This window comes from Ranitomeya imitator, chromosome 6, assembly GCF_032444005.1.
Source record: "Ranitomeya imitator isolate aRanImi1 chromosome 6, aRanImi1.pri, whole genome shotgun sequence".
Lineage (NCBI taxonomy): Eukaryota > Metazoa > Chordata > Amphibia > Anura > Dendrobatidae > Ranitomeya > Ranitomeya imitator.
In genome coordinates, this window is record NC_091287.1 from 556,005,644 (window position 1) to 556,020,742 (window position 15,099).

General features: G+C 46.2%; 1 protein-coding gene across 1 annotated transcript; it reads left to right on the forward strand.

The window, feature by feature from the left end:
* Positions 1–11,518: 11,518 nt before the first annotated feature.
* Positions 11,519–13,921, forward strand: LOC138643476 (uncharacterized). The gene is made up of 2 exons (XM_069732381.1): positions 11,519–12,480; positions 12,913–13,921. Exons 1-2 carry the CDS (start codon positions 11,519–11,521, stop codon positions 13,919–13,921), a joined length of 1,971 nt encoding a protein of 656 aa, XP_069588482.1.
* The last annotated feature ends 1,178 nt before the right edge of the window (positions 13,922–15,099 follow it).

Here is a 15,099-nt window from a genome sequence, read left to right on the forward strand (position 1 = left end):
CCCTTCTGGTCTCTCCTGTTCGCTGTGCTTTTCTTCAAAGATAAGTCCTGAGTCCTGGCTTTTCTTTTGCTGTCCACCTGCTGTGGACCTTATAGTTCTGTGCATTTTCATGTTTTGTCCAGCTTTGTCTGCGAAGTATTTTTTGCAGCCTTGCTGTGTCTCTGGAGATGCAGATATACCCTCCATGTCTTTAGTCAGATGTGGTGTTTTGTATTTTCTGTGGTGGATATTTTCTAGTGTTTTAATACTGACCGCATAGTACTCTGTTCTATTCTTTCTATTTAGCTAGTATGGCCTACTATGCTAAATCCTGATTTCATGTCTGCGTGTTTTTTCCCTCTCCTCTCACAGTCAATATTTGTGGGGGCTGTCTGTCCTTTGGGGATGTTCTCTGAGTCAAGATAGGTTTCCTGTTTCTGTCTTTAGGGGTAGTTAGTTTCTTAGGCTGTGTTGAGGGGTCTAGGGAGTGTTAGGTACCCCCCACGGCTACTTCTAGTTGCGCTGCTAGGTTCAGGATTTGCGGTCAGTACAGGCACCACCTTCTCCAGAGTACGTCTCATGCTGCTCCAAGGCCACCAGATCATAACAGTACAACTGGCCAACAATGAGTTAATTGCATCTCAGAAGAAGGGAGGGAAGGTTTTGAGCCATTTTTTTTCCTTAGCCTGTTCCTCCCTCTTAATCTCTCGGTGGCTGCGGAACCTAGTAATAACATGAGTGTTCAGGAGTTAGTTTCTCGTGTGGATCAGCTTGCTGCTAGGGTACAGGGTATTTCAGATTATATTGTTCAGAATCCTGCCTTAGAACCTAGGATTCCCACTCCTGATTTATTCTTTGGTGACAGATCCAAATTTTTGAGTTTCAAAAATAACTGTAAACTGTTTTTTGCATTGAGACCCCGGTCTTCTGGTGATCCCATTCAGCAGGTTAAAATTATCATATCCCTGCTGCGTGGTGACCCACAGGATTGGGCATTTTCCCTGGAAACTGGCAATCCTGCTTTGCTTAATGTTGATTCTTTCTTTCAAGCATTGGGGTTATTGTATGATGAGCCTAATTCTGTGGATCAAGCTGAGAAGATCTAGTTGGCCCTGTGTCAGGGTCAAGAAGCGGCAGAATCGTATTGCCAGAAATTTAGAAAATGGTCTGTACTGACTAAATGGAATGAGGATGCCTTGGCGGCAATTTTCAGAAAGGGTCTTTCTGAATCCGTTAAAGATGTTATGGTGGGGTTCCCCACGCCTGCTGGTCTGAGTGATTCTATGTCTCTGGCCATTCAGATTGATCGGCGCTTGCGCGAGCGCAGAATTGTGCACACTGTGGCGTTATCCTCCGAGCGGAGCCCGGAGCCTATGCAGTGTGATAGGATTTTGTCTAGAGCTGAACGTCTAAGATTCAGGCGCCAGAATAGGTTGTGTTTTTACTGCAGCGATTCTGCTCATGTTATTTCTGATTGCCCTAAGCGTACAAAGAGAATCGCTAGTTCTGTTACTATCAGTACTGCGCAACCTAAATTTCTGTTATCTGTGACCTTGATCTGCTCATTATCATCATTTTCTGTCATGGCATTTGTGGATTCAGGCGCCGCTCTGAACTTAATGGACTTAATATTTGCCAGACGTTGTGGTTTCCCCTTGCAGCCTTTGCAGAATCCTATTCCTTTAAGGGGCATTGATGCTACACCGTTGGCTAAAAATAAACCTCAGTTTTGGACACAGCTGACCATGCGCATGGCGCCAGCCCATCAGGAAGATTGTCGTTTTCTGGTGTTGCATAATTTGCATGATGATATTGTGCTGGGTTTCCCATGGTTACAGCTACATAATCCGGTGTTAGATTGGAGATCTATGTCTGTGACTAGTTGGGGTTGTCAGGGGGTTCATGGTCACGTTCCTTTGATGTCAATTTCCTCTTCCCCCTCTTCTGAAATTCCTGAGTTTTTGTCAGATTTCAATATGTATTTGATGAGCCCAAATCCAGTTCCCTTCCACCGCATAGGGACTGTGATTGTGCTATTGACTTGATTCCAGGTTGTAAGTTCCCTAAGGGCCGACTTTTCAACCTTTCTGTGCCAGAACATGCCGCCATGCGGAGCTATATTAAGGAGTCTTTGGAGAAGGGGCATATTCAACCATCTTCTTCACCTTTGGGAGCAGGTTTTTTTTTTGTTGCCAAGAAGGATGGCTCCTTGAGACCCTGTATTGATTATCGCCTCTTGAATAAGATCACGGTCAAATTTCAATACCCTTTGCCTTTGCTTACTGATTTGTTTGCTAGGATTAAGGGGGCTAGCTGGTTTACCAAGATAGACCTTCGAGGGGCATATAATCTTATTCGTATTAAGCAGGGTGACGAATGGAAAACTGCATTTAATACGCCCGAAGGCCATTTTGAATACCTTGTGATGCCATTCGGACTCTCTAATGCCCCATCTGTGTTCCAATCCTTCATGCATGATATCTTTCGGAGTTATCTTGATAAATTCATGGTTGTATATTTGGATGATATTTTGATTTTTTCCGATGATTGAGAGTCTCATGTGAAACAGGTCAGGATGGTATTTCAGATCCTCCGTGGTAATGCTTTGTTTGTGAAGGGGTCGAAGTGCCTCTTTGGAGTGCAGAAGGTTTCTTTTTTGGGCTTCATTTTTTCTCCCTCATCTATAGAAATGGATCCGGTTAAGGTTCAGGCCATTCATGATTGGATTCAGCCCACATCTGTGAAGAGCCTTCAGAAATTCTTGGGCTTTGCCAATTTTTATCGTCGTTTCATTGCCAACTTCTCCAGTGTGGTTAAACCTCTGACCGATTTGACAAAGAAAGGCGCTGATGTGACGAATTGGTCCTCCGCGGCTGTTTCTGCCTTTCAGGAGCTTAAACGCCGATTTACTTCTGCCCCTGTGTTGCGTCAGCCAGATGTTTCTCTTCCATTTCAGGTTGAGGTTGACGCGTCTGAGATTGGGGCAGGGGCCGTTTTGTCTCAGAGGAATTCTGATGGGTCCTTGATGAAACCGTGTGCCTTCTTTTCTCTGAAGTTTTCGCCTGGGGAACGCAATTATGATGTCGGCAATCGGGAGTAGTTGGCTATGAAGTGGGCATTTGAGGAGTGGCGACATTGGGTTGAGGGGGCCAAGCATCGTATTGTGGTCCTGACCGATCATAAGAATCTGATTTACCTCGAGTCTGCCAAACGGCTGAATCCTAGACAGGCTCGATGGTCCCTGTTTTTCTCCCGTTTTGATTTTGTGGTCTCGTACATTCCTGGTACTAAGAATGTTAAGGCGGATGCCCTCTCTAGGAGTTTTTTTCCTGATTCCCCTGGGGTTCTTGAGCCGGTCGGCATTCTGAAGGAAGGGGTGGTCCTTTCTGCCATTTCCCCTGATTTACGACGGATTCTTCAGGAATTTCAGGCTAATAAACCTGACCGCTGTCCAGTGGGGTAACTGTTTATTCCTGATAGATGGACTAGTAAAGTGATTTCTGAGGTTCATTGTTCTGTGTTGGCTGGCCATCCTGGGATTTTTGGTACCAGAGATTTGGTTGGTAGGTCCTTTTGGTGGCCTTCTTTGTCGCGGGATGTGCGTTCTTTTGTGCAGTCCTGTGGGATTTGTGCGTGGGCTAAGCCTTGCTGTTCCCGCGCTAGCGGGTTGCTTTTGCCATTACCGTCCCCGAGAGGCCCTGGACACATATTTCTATGGATTTTATTTCCTATCTTCCTGTTTCCCAAAGGAATAGTCTCTAAATGGTATAGTCTCTAACTGGGTCGCTGTGACCAGTGGGGTACCGCAGGGGTCAGTATTGGGACCTGTTCTCTTCAACATATTCATTAATGATCTGGTAGAAGGTTTACACAGTAAAATATCGATATTTGCAGATGATACAAAACTATGTAAAGCAGTTAATACAAGAGAAGATAGTATTCTGCTACAGATGGATCTGGATAAGTTGGAAACTTGGGCTGAAAGGTGGCAGATGAGGTTTAACAATGATAAATGTAAGGTTATACACATGGGAAGAGGGAATCAATATCACCATTACACACTGAACGGGAAACCACTGGGTAAATCTGACAGGGAGAAGGACTTGGGGATCCTAGTTAATGATAAACTTACCTGGAGCAGCCAGTGCCAGGCAGCAGCTGCCAAGGCAAACAGGATCATGGGGTGCATTAAAAGAGGTCTGGATACACATGATGAGAGCATTATACTGCCTCTGTACAAATCCCTAGTTAGACCGCACATGGAGTACTGTGTCCAGTTTTGGGCACCGGTGCTCAGGAAGGATATAATGGAACTAGAGAGAGTACAAAGGAGGGCAACAAAATTAATAAAGGGGATGGGAGAACTACAATACCCAGATAGATTAGCGAAATTAGGATTATTTAGTCTAGAAAAAAGACGACTGAGGGGCGATCTAATAACCATGTATAAGTATATAAGGGGACAATACAAATATCTCGCTGAGGATCTGTTTATACCAAGGAAGGTGACGGGCACAAGGGGGCATTCTTTGCGTCTGGAGGAGAGAAGGTTTTTCCACCAACATAGAAGAGGATTCTTTACTGTTAGGGCAGTGAGAATCTGGAATTGCTTGCCTGAGGAGGTGGTGATGGCGAACTCAGTCGAGGGGTTCAAGAGAGGCCTGGATGTCTTCCTGGAGCAGAACAATATTGTATCATACAATTATTAGGTTCTGTAGAAGGACGTAGATCTGGGTATTTATTATGATGGAATATAGGCTGAACTGGATGGACAAATGTCTTTTTTCGGCCTTACTAACTATGTTACTATGTTACTATGTTACTATGTCGGTTATCTGGGTTGTCTGTGACCGATTTTCTAAGATGGTTCATTTGGTGCCTTTGCCTAAATTGCCTTCTTCTTCTGATTTGGTTCCGTTGTTTTTTCAGCATGTGGTACGTTTGCATGGTATTCCGGAGAATATTGTGTCCGACAGAGGTTCCCAGTTTGTTTCTAGGTTTTGGCGGGCCTTTTGTGCCAATCTGGGCATTGATTTGTCTTTTTCTTCTGCATTTCATCCTCAGACAAATGGCCAGACTGAGCGAACTAATCAGACCTTGGAGACCTATTTGAGATGCTTTGTGTCTGCTGATCAGGATGATTGGGTGGCTTTTTTGCCATTGGCCGAGTTTGCCCTTAATAATCGGGCTAGTTCGGCTACTTTGGTTTCGCCTTTTTTTTGTAATTTTGGTTTTCATCCTCGTTTTTCTTCTGGGCAGGTTGAGCCTTCTGACCTTCCTGGTGTGGATTCTGTGGTCGACAGGTTGCAGCAGATTTGGGCTCATATGGTGGACAATTTGGTGCTGTCTCAGGAGGAGGCTCAACATTTTGCTAACCGTTGTCGGTGTGTTGGTTCCCGTCTTCGGGTTGGGGATCTGGTTTGGTTATCTTCCCGTCATGTTCCTAGGAAGGTTTCTTCCCCTAAGTTTAAGCCTCGATATATTGGTCCTTATAGGATTTCTGAGATTATTAATCCGGTGTCCTTTCGCCTGGCGCTTCCGGCCTCTTTTGCTATTCATAATGTCTTCCATAGATCTTTGTTGCGCAAATATGTGGAGCCCGTTGTTCCCTCTGTTGATCCTCCGGCCCCTGTGTTGGTCGATGGAGAGTTGGGATATGTTGTTGAGAAGATTTTGGATTCTCGTTTTTCGAGGCGGAAGCTTCAGTACCTTGTCAAATGGAAGGGTTATGGCCAGGAGGATAATTCTTGGGTTTCTGCCTCTGATGTTCATGCCGCTGATTTGGTTCGTACCTTTCATCGGGCTCATCCTGATCGGCCTGGGGGCTCTGGTGAGGGTTCGGTGACCCCTCCTCAAGGGGGGGGGGTACTGTTGTGAATTCAACTTTTGGGCTCCCTCCGGTGGTTGTAGAGGGTAATGCAGTTGTGCCTGGACTGCAGGATTGGACAGGTGTATCTACTAATTGCAAAACTGACTGGGGTATATAGCTTTGCAGGACTCTTTAGTCCCTGCCAGTTGTCCATTGTTTTTGGAGGATTCACATCCCTTCTGGTCTCTCCTGTTGGCTGTGCTTTTCTTCAAAGATAAGTCCTGGCTTTGTTTTTGCTGTCCACCTGCTGTGGACCTTATAGTTCTGTGCATTTTCATGTTTTGTCTTGTCCATCTTTGTCTGCAAAGTATTTTTTGCAGCCTTGCTGTGTCTCTGGAGATGCAGATATACCCTCCATGTCTTTAGTCAGATGTGGTGTTTTGTATTTTCTGTGGTGGATATTTTCTAGTGTTTTAATACTGACCGCATAGTACTCTGTTCTATTCTTTCTATTTAGCTAGTATGGCCTCCTATGCTAAATTCTGATTTCATGTCTGCGTATGTTTTTTCCCTCTCCTTTCACAGTCAATATTTGTGGGGGGCTATCTGTCCTTTGGGGATTTTCTCTGAGGCAAGATAGGTTTCCTGTTTCTGTCTTTAGGGGTAGTTAGATCTTAGGCTGTGCCGAGGGGTCTAGGGAGTGTTAGGTACCCCCCACGGCTACTTCTAGTTGTGCTGCTAGGTTCAGCATTTGCGGTAAGTACAGGCACCACCTTCTCCAGAGTACGTCTCATGCTGCTCCAAGGCCACCAGATCATAACAAGGATGTAACTCAGGATCAGTAATATAATGTATGTACACAGTGACTGCACCAGCAGAATAGTGAGTGCAGCTCTGGGGTATAATACAGGATGTAACTCAGGATCAGTAATGTAATGTATGTACACAGCGACTGCACCAGCAGAATAGTGAGTGCAGCTCTGGAGTATAATACAGGATGTAACTCAGGATCAGTAATGTAATGTATGTACACAGTGACTGCACCAGCATAATAGTGAGTGCAGCTCTGGGGTATAATACAGGATGTAACTCAGGATCAGTAATGTAATGTATGTACACAGTGACTGCACCAGGAGAATAGTGAGTGCAGCTCTGGGGTATAATATAGGATGTAACTCAGGATCAGTAATGTAATGTATGTACACAGTGACTGCACCAGCAGATTAGTGAGTGCAGCTCTGGGGTATAATACAGGATGTAACTCAGGATCAGTAATGTAATGTATGTACACAGTGACTGCACCAGCAGAATAGTGAGTGCAGCTCTGGAGTATAATACAGGATGTAACTCAGGATCAGTAATGTAATGTATGTACACAGTGACTGCACCAGCAGAATAGTGACTGCAGCTCTGGGGTATAATACAGGATGTAACTCAAGATCAGTAATGTAGTGTACGCACACAGTGACTGCACCAGCAGAATAGTGAGTGCAGCTCTGGGGTATAATACAGGATGTAACTCAGGATCAGTATTGTAATGTATGTATACAGTGACTGCACCAGCAGAATAGTGAGTGCAGCTCTGGAGTATAGTACAGTATGTAACTCAGGATCAGTAATGTAATGTATGTATACAGTGACTGCACCAGCAGAATAGTGAGTGCAGCTCTGGAGTATAATAATAATAATAATAATAATTTTTATTTATATAGCGCCAACATATTCCGCAGCGCTTTACAAATTAAATAATACAGGATGTAACTCAGGATCAGTAATGTAATGTATGTACACAGTGACTGCACCAGCAGAATAGTGAGTGCAGCTCTGGAGTATAATACAGGAGGTAACTCAGGATTAGTAATGTAACGTATGTACACAGTGACGGCACCAGCAGAATAGTGAGTGCAGCTCTAGAGTATAATACAGGATGTAACTGAGGATCAGTAATGTAATATATGTACACAGTGACTGCACCAGCAGAATAGTGACTGCAGCTCTGGGGTATAATACAGGATATAACTCAGGGTCAGTAATGTAATGTATGTATACAGTGACTGCACCAGCAGAATAGTGAGTGCAGCTCTGGGGTATAATACAGGATGTAACTCAGGATCAGTAATGTAATGTATGTTGTTGTGAATTCTGTTGTCGAGCTCCCTCCTGTGGTCATGAATGGTACTTCGGTGAGTTCGGTCCGTTGGCTCCCTCTGGTGGCTGTGAGTGAAGCTGCTACTTCTGAGGTTCCTTACACAGGTGACGTGGTTTATCCTTTGGTTGGCTTCTCTATTTAACTCCACTCAGATCGTTACTCCATGCCAGCTGTCAATGTTTTAGCATTGGTTCAGTTCGCTCCTGGATCTGTCTGGTGTCCTGTCTTCTCCTGCAGAAGCTAAGTTCCTGATTGTTATTATTGTTCTTGTTTCTTTGTCCAGCTGGTTATCTTGATTTTGTCTTGCTAGCTGGAAGCTCTGTGATGCATGGTGGCACCCCCGCACCGTGAGTCGGTGCGGAGGACCCTTTTGCACACTCTGCGTGGTATTTTGTAGGTTTTTGTGCTGACCGCAAAGATTCCTTTCCTATCCTCTGTCTATTTTGTTAGTCGTGCCTACCTTTGCTGAAACCTATCTCATTTCTGCGTTTGTGACTTTCATCTTTACTCACAGTCATTACATGTGGGGGGCTGCCTATTCCTTTGGGGAATTTCTCTGAGGCAAGGTAGGCTTTATTTTCTTCTCTAGGGCTAGCTAGCGCTTAGGCTGTGACGAGACGCCTAGGGAGCGTCAGGAGCGCTCCACGGCTATTTCTAGTGTGTGCGATAGGATTAGGGCTTGCGGTCAGCAGAGCTCCCACATCCCAGAGCTCATCCTGTATGAGTTTAACTATCAGGTCGGGTGCTCCTAACCACCAGGTCATAACAGTATGTACACAGTGAGTGCACCAGCAGAATAGTGAGTGCAGCTCTGGAGTACAATATAGGATGTAACTCAGGATCAGTAATGTAATGTATGTACACAGTGACTGCAGCAGCAGAATAATGAGTGCAGCTCTGGAGTATAATACAGGATGTAACTCAGGATCAGTAATGTAATGTATGTACACAGTGACTGCACCAGCAGAATAGTGAGTGCAGCTCTGGAGTATAATACAGGATGTAACTCAGGATCAGTAATGTAATGTATGTACACAGTGACTGCACCAGCAGAATAGTGAGTGCAGCTCTGGAGTATAATACAGGATGTAACTCAGGATCAGTAATGTAATGTATGTACACAGTGACTGCACCAGCAGAATAGTGAGTGCAGCTCTGGAGTATAATACAGCTCCTAATGATTTTTCAATGTGGACATTAGCTTTGATGCTCTGTATTGTGTTATATCATTGATTTTTTTTGACCATTTTTATTCTACAAAAAAACAATAACTGACCAACGCTCTGAAGAAAACAAATCCTTTGTGATCAGGTAGAAGCTGGTGGTCTCTCATGAAGTGACCCCCATTGTATAGGTGTGCGCTCTATGGCAGTATTGTATCCTGATGTCACATATTCGGCGCTGGCAGAGGCGGCTGTGCTCTCTGGGTTCCTCTATGAGCTGCTGATCCAGCGTCTGTGCATTTTTCCTATGTGTATATGTCCGATCCTCTTCCACACAGTATATAATATATCCGGCTGAGTTATTTGCTTCTCTCTTATATTGTGAGATATCGGATGATTATGGAGGAGTCAGGACGGGGCGGTGGGCTCTGGTGCCGGTTTGCGTGTTTGCTCGGTGCTCGCTGTTTGTCTGTGCCTGCGACACTCGGGGACGTCTATTTTCTCCACTCTGTATCTGTATGAGTAGATTGTCTGACAGAAGCATAAAGAGCTGCCCGTGGTGAGATGTCCCAGTAACGTCTGTGCCCGCCGGATACTGGAGGCCGAGCCGACCGCTCCATAAACAACTCTATTAACTTTGCCAAAACTGCGGAAACATTTCTCCTGTCCTAGTCGCACGTTATTAGCATTTTTATCGGGGAGGATTTTTGTCTTCCACAGCAAGATTTGTAAATGTATTCATAAATTTCCAGAAGAAGAAAACAATCTCGGCTTCATAATGTGCGGGCAGAAAACAATCGACTTAGCATTGATTAATATTGCAGTTTCTGGGAAAAGAGGCGTCTTATGAAATAAGAACATGGGGAAAAAGTTATGAAGGCAAAGTTACACAAATGGTCTGTCTCTAGGACAGAATTGGTCACCTGGATCACCCCCTCACATGTGTATTATGTACCCCGTTACCATATACCAGGCAAACGAAAATTGGGGGGACGGACCACCCTGGTTGAAAAATTAGACCTATCACTTGCCATTCATCTTTTCCAAAAAACGGTGACTGCAAAGTGCCAAATAATCTCCACGAAGAGCCACACAATTACCCACGAAGAGCCCACATGGCACCAAGTCAGGCCCACGTGGCACAACCATCACCAAGTCTATTTTGCACTTTTGTAATTTTTAATAAGGGCTACGGTATTTTGGGCATGGTGACAGTTGTCTAATGGACTGAGTCCAAAGACCTGGTCTTTGTATTGGGGTCAGGACCTTCTGATTAGCTTCTATGGAGTGACGGTGGGAGTTAATGTCCAGATCTAAACTCGATGGGAGGTTGGCCAAGTGCAAAGTCATTGAAGAGTTATCCTCTAAGGTTGGAAAGAAGTAAGATGGCTGGGGAAGTGAGTGTAAGTTGTGTAGGGACATTTTCTTAAAAAGTTAGCCTGTAATCAATCAGAGACGGAGACACTGTGTAGAGTGTTATCTGGTGGAGAGTACGACTGACCCGGGCAGGTGAAGTAGGAATTCCCCATCTAAGCCTAAAGTATAGCTGACATTGACTTTGCCAACTATTTAAAGGGAACCTGTAATCTGATTTATGCTGTCACGGTTTCATCACTCACTGTGGCATAGGGACGCTGTCACTGACAGCGCAGCCATCCTATAGGATCCGAAGTGTGCTGGACTCTCAGTATTGTGAGTGACAGCCGAGTCATCCAATCTGAGGCATTTGAGTGCTGGACTCTCAGTATTGTGAGTGACAGCCCAGTCATCCAATCTGAGGCAGTTGGGTGCATGACTCTCAGTATTGTGAGTGACAGCCCAGTCATCCAATCTGAGGCCGGGGAGTGCTGGACTCACAGTATTGTGAGTGACAGCCGAGTCATCCAATCTGAGGCAGTTGAGTGCTGGAGTCACAGTATTGTGAGTGACAGCCGAGTCATCCAATCTGAGGCAGTTGAGTGCTGGAGTCACAGTATTGTGAGTGACAGCCCAGTCATCCAGTCTGAGGCTGGGGAGTGCTGGACTCTCAGGATTGTGAGTGACAGCCCAGTCATCCAATCTGAGGCCGGGGAGTGCTGGGCTCTCAGTATTGTGAGTGACAGCCCAGTCATCCAATCTGAGGCAGTGTAGTGCTGGACTCTCAGTATTGTGATTGACAGCCCAGTCATCCAATCTGAGGCTTGGGAGTTCTGGACTCTCAGTATTGTGAATGACAGCCCAGTCATCCAATCGGATGCTGGGGAGTGCTGGACTCTCAGTATTGTGAGTGACAGCCCAGTCATCCAATCTGAGGCTGGGGAGTGCTGGACTCTCAGGATTGTGAGTGACAGCCCAGTCATCCAATCTGAGGCCGGGGAGTGCTGGGCTCTCAGTATTGTGAGTGACAGCCCAGTCATCCAATCTGAGGCAGTTGGGTGCATGACTCTCAGTATTGTGAGTGACAGCCCAGTCATCCAATCTGAGGCCGGGGAGTGCTGGACTCACAGTATTGTGAGTGACAGCCGAGTCATCCAATCTGAGGCATTTGAGTGCTGGACTCTCAGTATTGTGAGTGACAGCCCAGTCATCCAATCTGAGGCAGTTGGGTGCATGACTCTCAGTATTGTGAGTGACAGCCCAGTCATCCAATCTGAGGCCGGGGAGTGCTGGACTCACAGTATTGTGAGTGACAGCCGAGTCATCCAATCTGAGGCAGTTGAGTGCTGGAGTCACAGTATTGTGAGTGACAGCCGAGTCATCCAATCTGAGGCAGTTGAGTGCTGGAGTCACAGTATTGTGAGTGACAGCCCAGTCATCCAGTCTGAGGCTGGGGAGTGCTGGACTCTCAGTATTGTAAGTGACAGCCCAGTCATCCAATCTGAGGCAGTTGGGTGCATGACTCTCAGTATTGTGAGTGACAGCCCAGTCATCCAATCTGAGGCCGGGGAGTGCTGGACTCACAGTATTGTGAGTGACAGCCGAGTCATCCAATCTGAGGCAGTTGAGTGCTGGAGTCACAGTATTGTGAGTGACAGCCGAGTCATCCAATCTGAGGCAGTTGAGTGCTGGAGTCACAGTATTGTGAGTGACAGCCCAGTCATCCAGTCTGAGGCTGGGGAGTGCTGGACTCTCAGTATTGTGAGTGACAGCCCAGTCATCCAATCTGAGGCTGGGGAGTGCTGGACTCTCAGGATTGTGAGTGACAGCCCAGTCATCCAATCTGAGGCCGGGGAGTGCTGGACTCTCAGTATTGTGAGTGACAGCCCAGTCATCCAATCTGAGGCAGTTGAGTGCTGGACTCTCAGGATTGTGAGTGACAGCCCAGTCATCCAATCTGACGCCGGGGAGTGCTGGACTCTCAGTATTGTGAGTGACAGCCCAGTCATCCAATCTGAGGCAGTGTAGTGCTGGACTCTCAGTATTGTGATTGACAGCCCAGTCATCCAATCTGAGGCTTGGGAGTTCTGGACTCTCAGTATTGTGAATGACAGCCCAGTCATCCAATCGGATGCTGGGGAGTGCTGGACTCTCAGTATTGTGAGTGACAGCCCAGTCATCCAATCTGAGGCTGGGGAGTGCTGGACTCTCAGGATTGTGAGTGACAGCCCAGTCATCCAATCTGAGGCCGGGGAGTGCTGGGCTCTCAGTATTGTGAGTGACAGCCCAGTCATCCAATCTGAGGCAGTTGAGTGCTGGACTCTCAGGATTGTGAGTGACAGCCCAGTCATCCAATCTGACGCCGGGGAGTGCTGGACTCTCAGTATTGTGAGTGACAGCCCAGTCATCCAATCTGAGGCAGTGTAGTGCTGGACTCTCAGTATTGTGATTGACAGCCCAGTCATCCAATCTGAGGCTTGGGAGTTCTGGACTCTCAGTATTGTGAATGACAGCCCAGTCATCCAAACTGATGCTGGGGAGTGCTGCATTCTCAGTATTGTGAGTGACAGCCCAGTCATCCAATATGAGGCAGTTGAGTGCTGGACTCTCAGTATTGTGAATGACAGCCCAGTCATCCAATCTGAGGCTGGGGAGTGCTGGACTCTCAGTATTGTGAATGACAGCTCAGTCATCCAATCTGAGGCTGGGGAGTGCTGGACTCTCAGTATTGTGAATGACAGCCCAGTCATCCAATCTGAGGCTGGGGAGTGCTGGACTCTCAGTATTGTGAATGACAGCCCAGTCATCCAATCTGAGGCCGGGGAGTGCTGGACTCACAGTATTGTGAGTGACAGCCGAGTCATCCAATCTGAGGCAGTTGAGTGCTGGAGTCACAGTATTGTGAGTGACAGCCGAGTCATCCAATCTGAGGCAGTTGAGTGCTGGAGTCACAGTATTGTGAGTGACAGCTCAGTCATCCAATCTGAGGCTGGGGAGTGCTGGACTCTCAGTATTGTGAATGACAGCTCAGTCATCCAATCTGAGGCTGGGGAGTGCTGGACTCTCAGTATTGTGAGTGACAGCCCAGTCATCCAATCTGAGGCTGGGGAGTGCTGGACTTTCAGTATTGTGAATGACAGCCCAGTCATCCAATCTGAGGCTGGGGAGTGCTGGACTCTCAGTATTGTGAGTGACAGCCCAGTCATCCAATCTGAGGCAGTTGAGTGCTGGACTCTCAGTATTGTGAATGACAGCCCAGTCATCCAATCTGAGGCTGGGGAGTGCTGGACTCTCAGTATTGTGAATGACAGCCCAGTCATCCAATCTGAGGCTGGGGAGTGCTGGACTCTCAGTATTGTGAATGACAGCCCAGTCATCCAATCTGAGGCTGGGGAGTGCTGGACTCTCAGAATTGTGAATGACAGCCCTGCTGCTCAATCTGGCCTAACCTGTGGGCTTTCCTGAAGGTGCCTCCCATTAATGATAATTTTTTAGCTATTTAGCTGGCTTGCTATGAGCAGACCATTGTCGGCTGTAGCTTTGCTCTGCTATGTGTATGCTTAGCTCTGTGTCGGGTAACCTGATCTTGTTGACACACCTTGGATTTGTATTGACTATTCGTGTGTGTTATCCATTTTGCTCTTGATGCTCAGGTACCTAACCCTGGACTTAGACTCTGACTATCCATCTTTTTTCCCCATAATCGTGATGTTACCTCCTGGCATTTGACCCCGGACTGTTACTTGACCATGCCTTTGTCTTACCCCTCTGTATTATGAGCTCTCCTGATATCTGACCTCAAGACTACCCTGTCTCATGGCTTGTCTGTGAGTAGTGACTCTGTGTCTCAAGTGCTTCCTGAAGCATGGGGAGCATGAATCACAGTCCAGCTGCATTTTACTCTGCGCTGTTTTAGAGACCACCTAGTTTGACCAGCCATCTGTGGACTATGCGTTTCAGATGACTAGTCCAATAGGCAGTAGGATAGACGGTGCTCACTGATGTTCACAGAAAAGTAGAACATGTGTCTCTCTTTATTCCTATATCAACGATTCTATCTGGAAATGGTCTTTATTGATTCTAATAGGCTGGTTCTTTGGTGCTACTCCTGCCCTGCTCACAATGACTGACTATGTGACTAGTCATTCGTGAAGGCTTACCAAAGTTATTTTTTTTTCTTAAACCCCACAGAATTTCAGAGTGAAAAATACTCAGCTGCAATATAACAGACGGATTGTGATTCATGGTTCATAATTTGCGCAGCACGATTCAGCTGCAGGTTCCCTTTAAATTATGCAAATTGGGGTTTTCTATCAGCGGAGGAAGCGTTTACCCCACTGACTCCTTTGTTTCGGCTTCAGGCCAGCTTCATATGAATGTTACATGAGTGTAAAGTCCCTATGATTCTGATATTTCTGGGCGTCAAGTAAAAAAAAAATTGACATTTCACCCATTTGTCTTCTCAGTCACATTTTGGGGGGTCGCTGCATGTAAGCAGAGTATTTGAGGGTCCCTGTCACAGTAATGTCCTCCCAAAATCAGTATTAGAAATGTCTTCACATTATCGCTGCGTTAATCGCTCGCTCTCCATCTTATGTAGTAAAGTAATCAGATCACAAGTCGCATTTTTGTAAAATTGTAGA

Bases quoted from the DNA above. Each gene is read 5' to 3' on its own strand.
- LOC138643476 (XM_069732381.1), top strand. From the start codon at position 11,519: ATGACTCTCAGTATTGTGAGTGACAGCCCAGTCATCCAATCTGAGGCC. The intron at 12,481-12,912 runs GTAGTGCTGGAC...TGTGATTGACAG, and splicing joins GTCATCCAATCTGAGGCAGT to CCCAGTCATCCAATCTGAGG.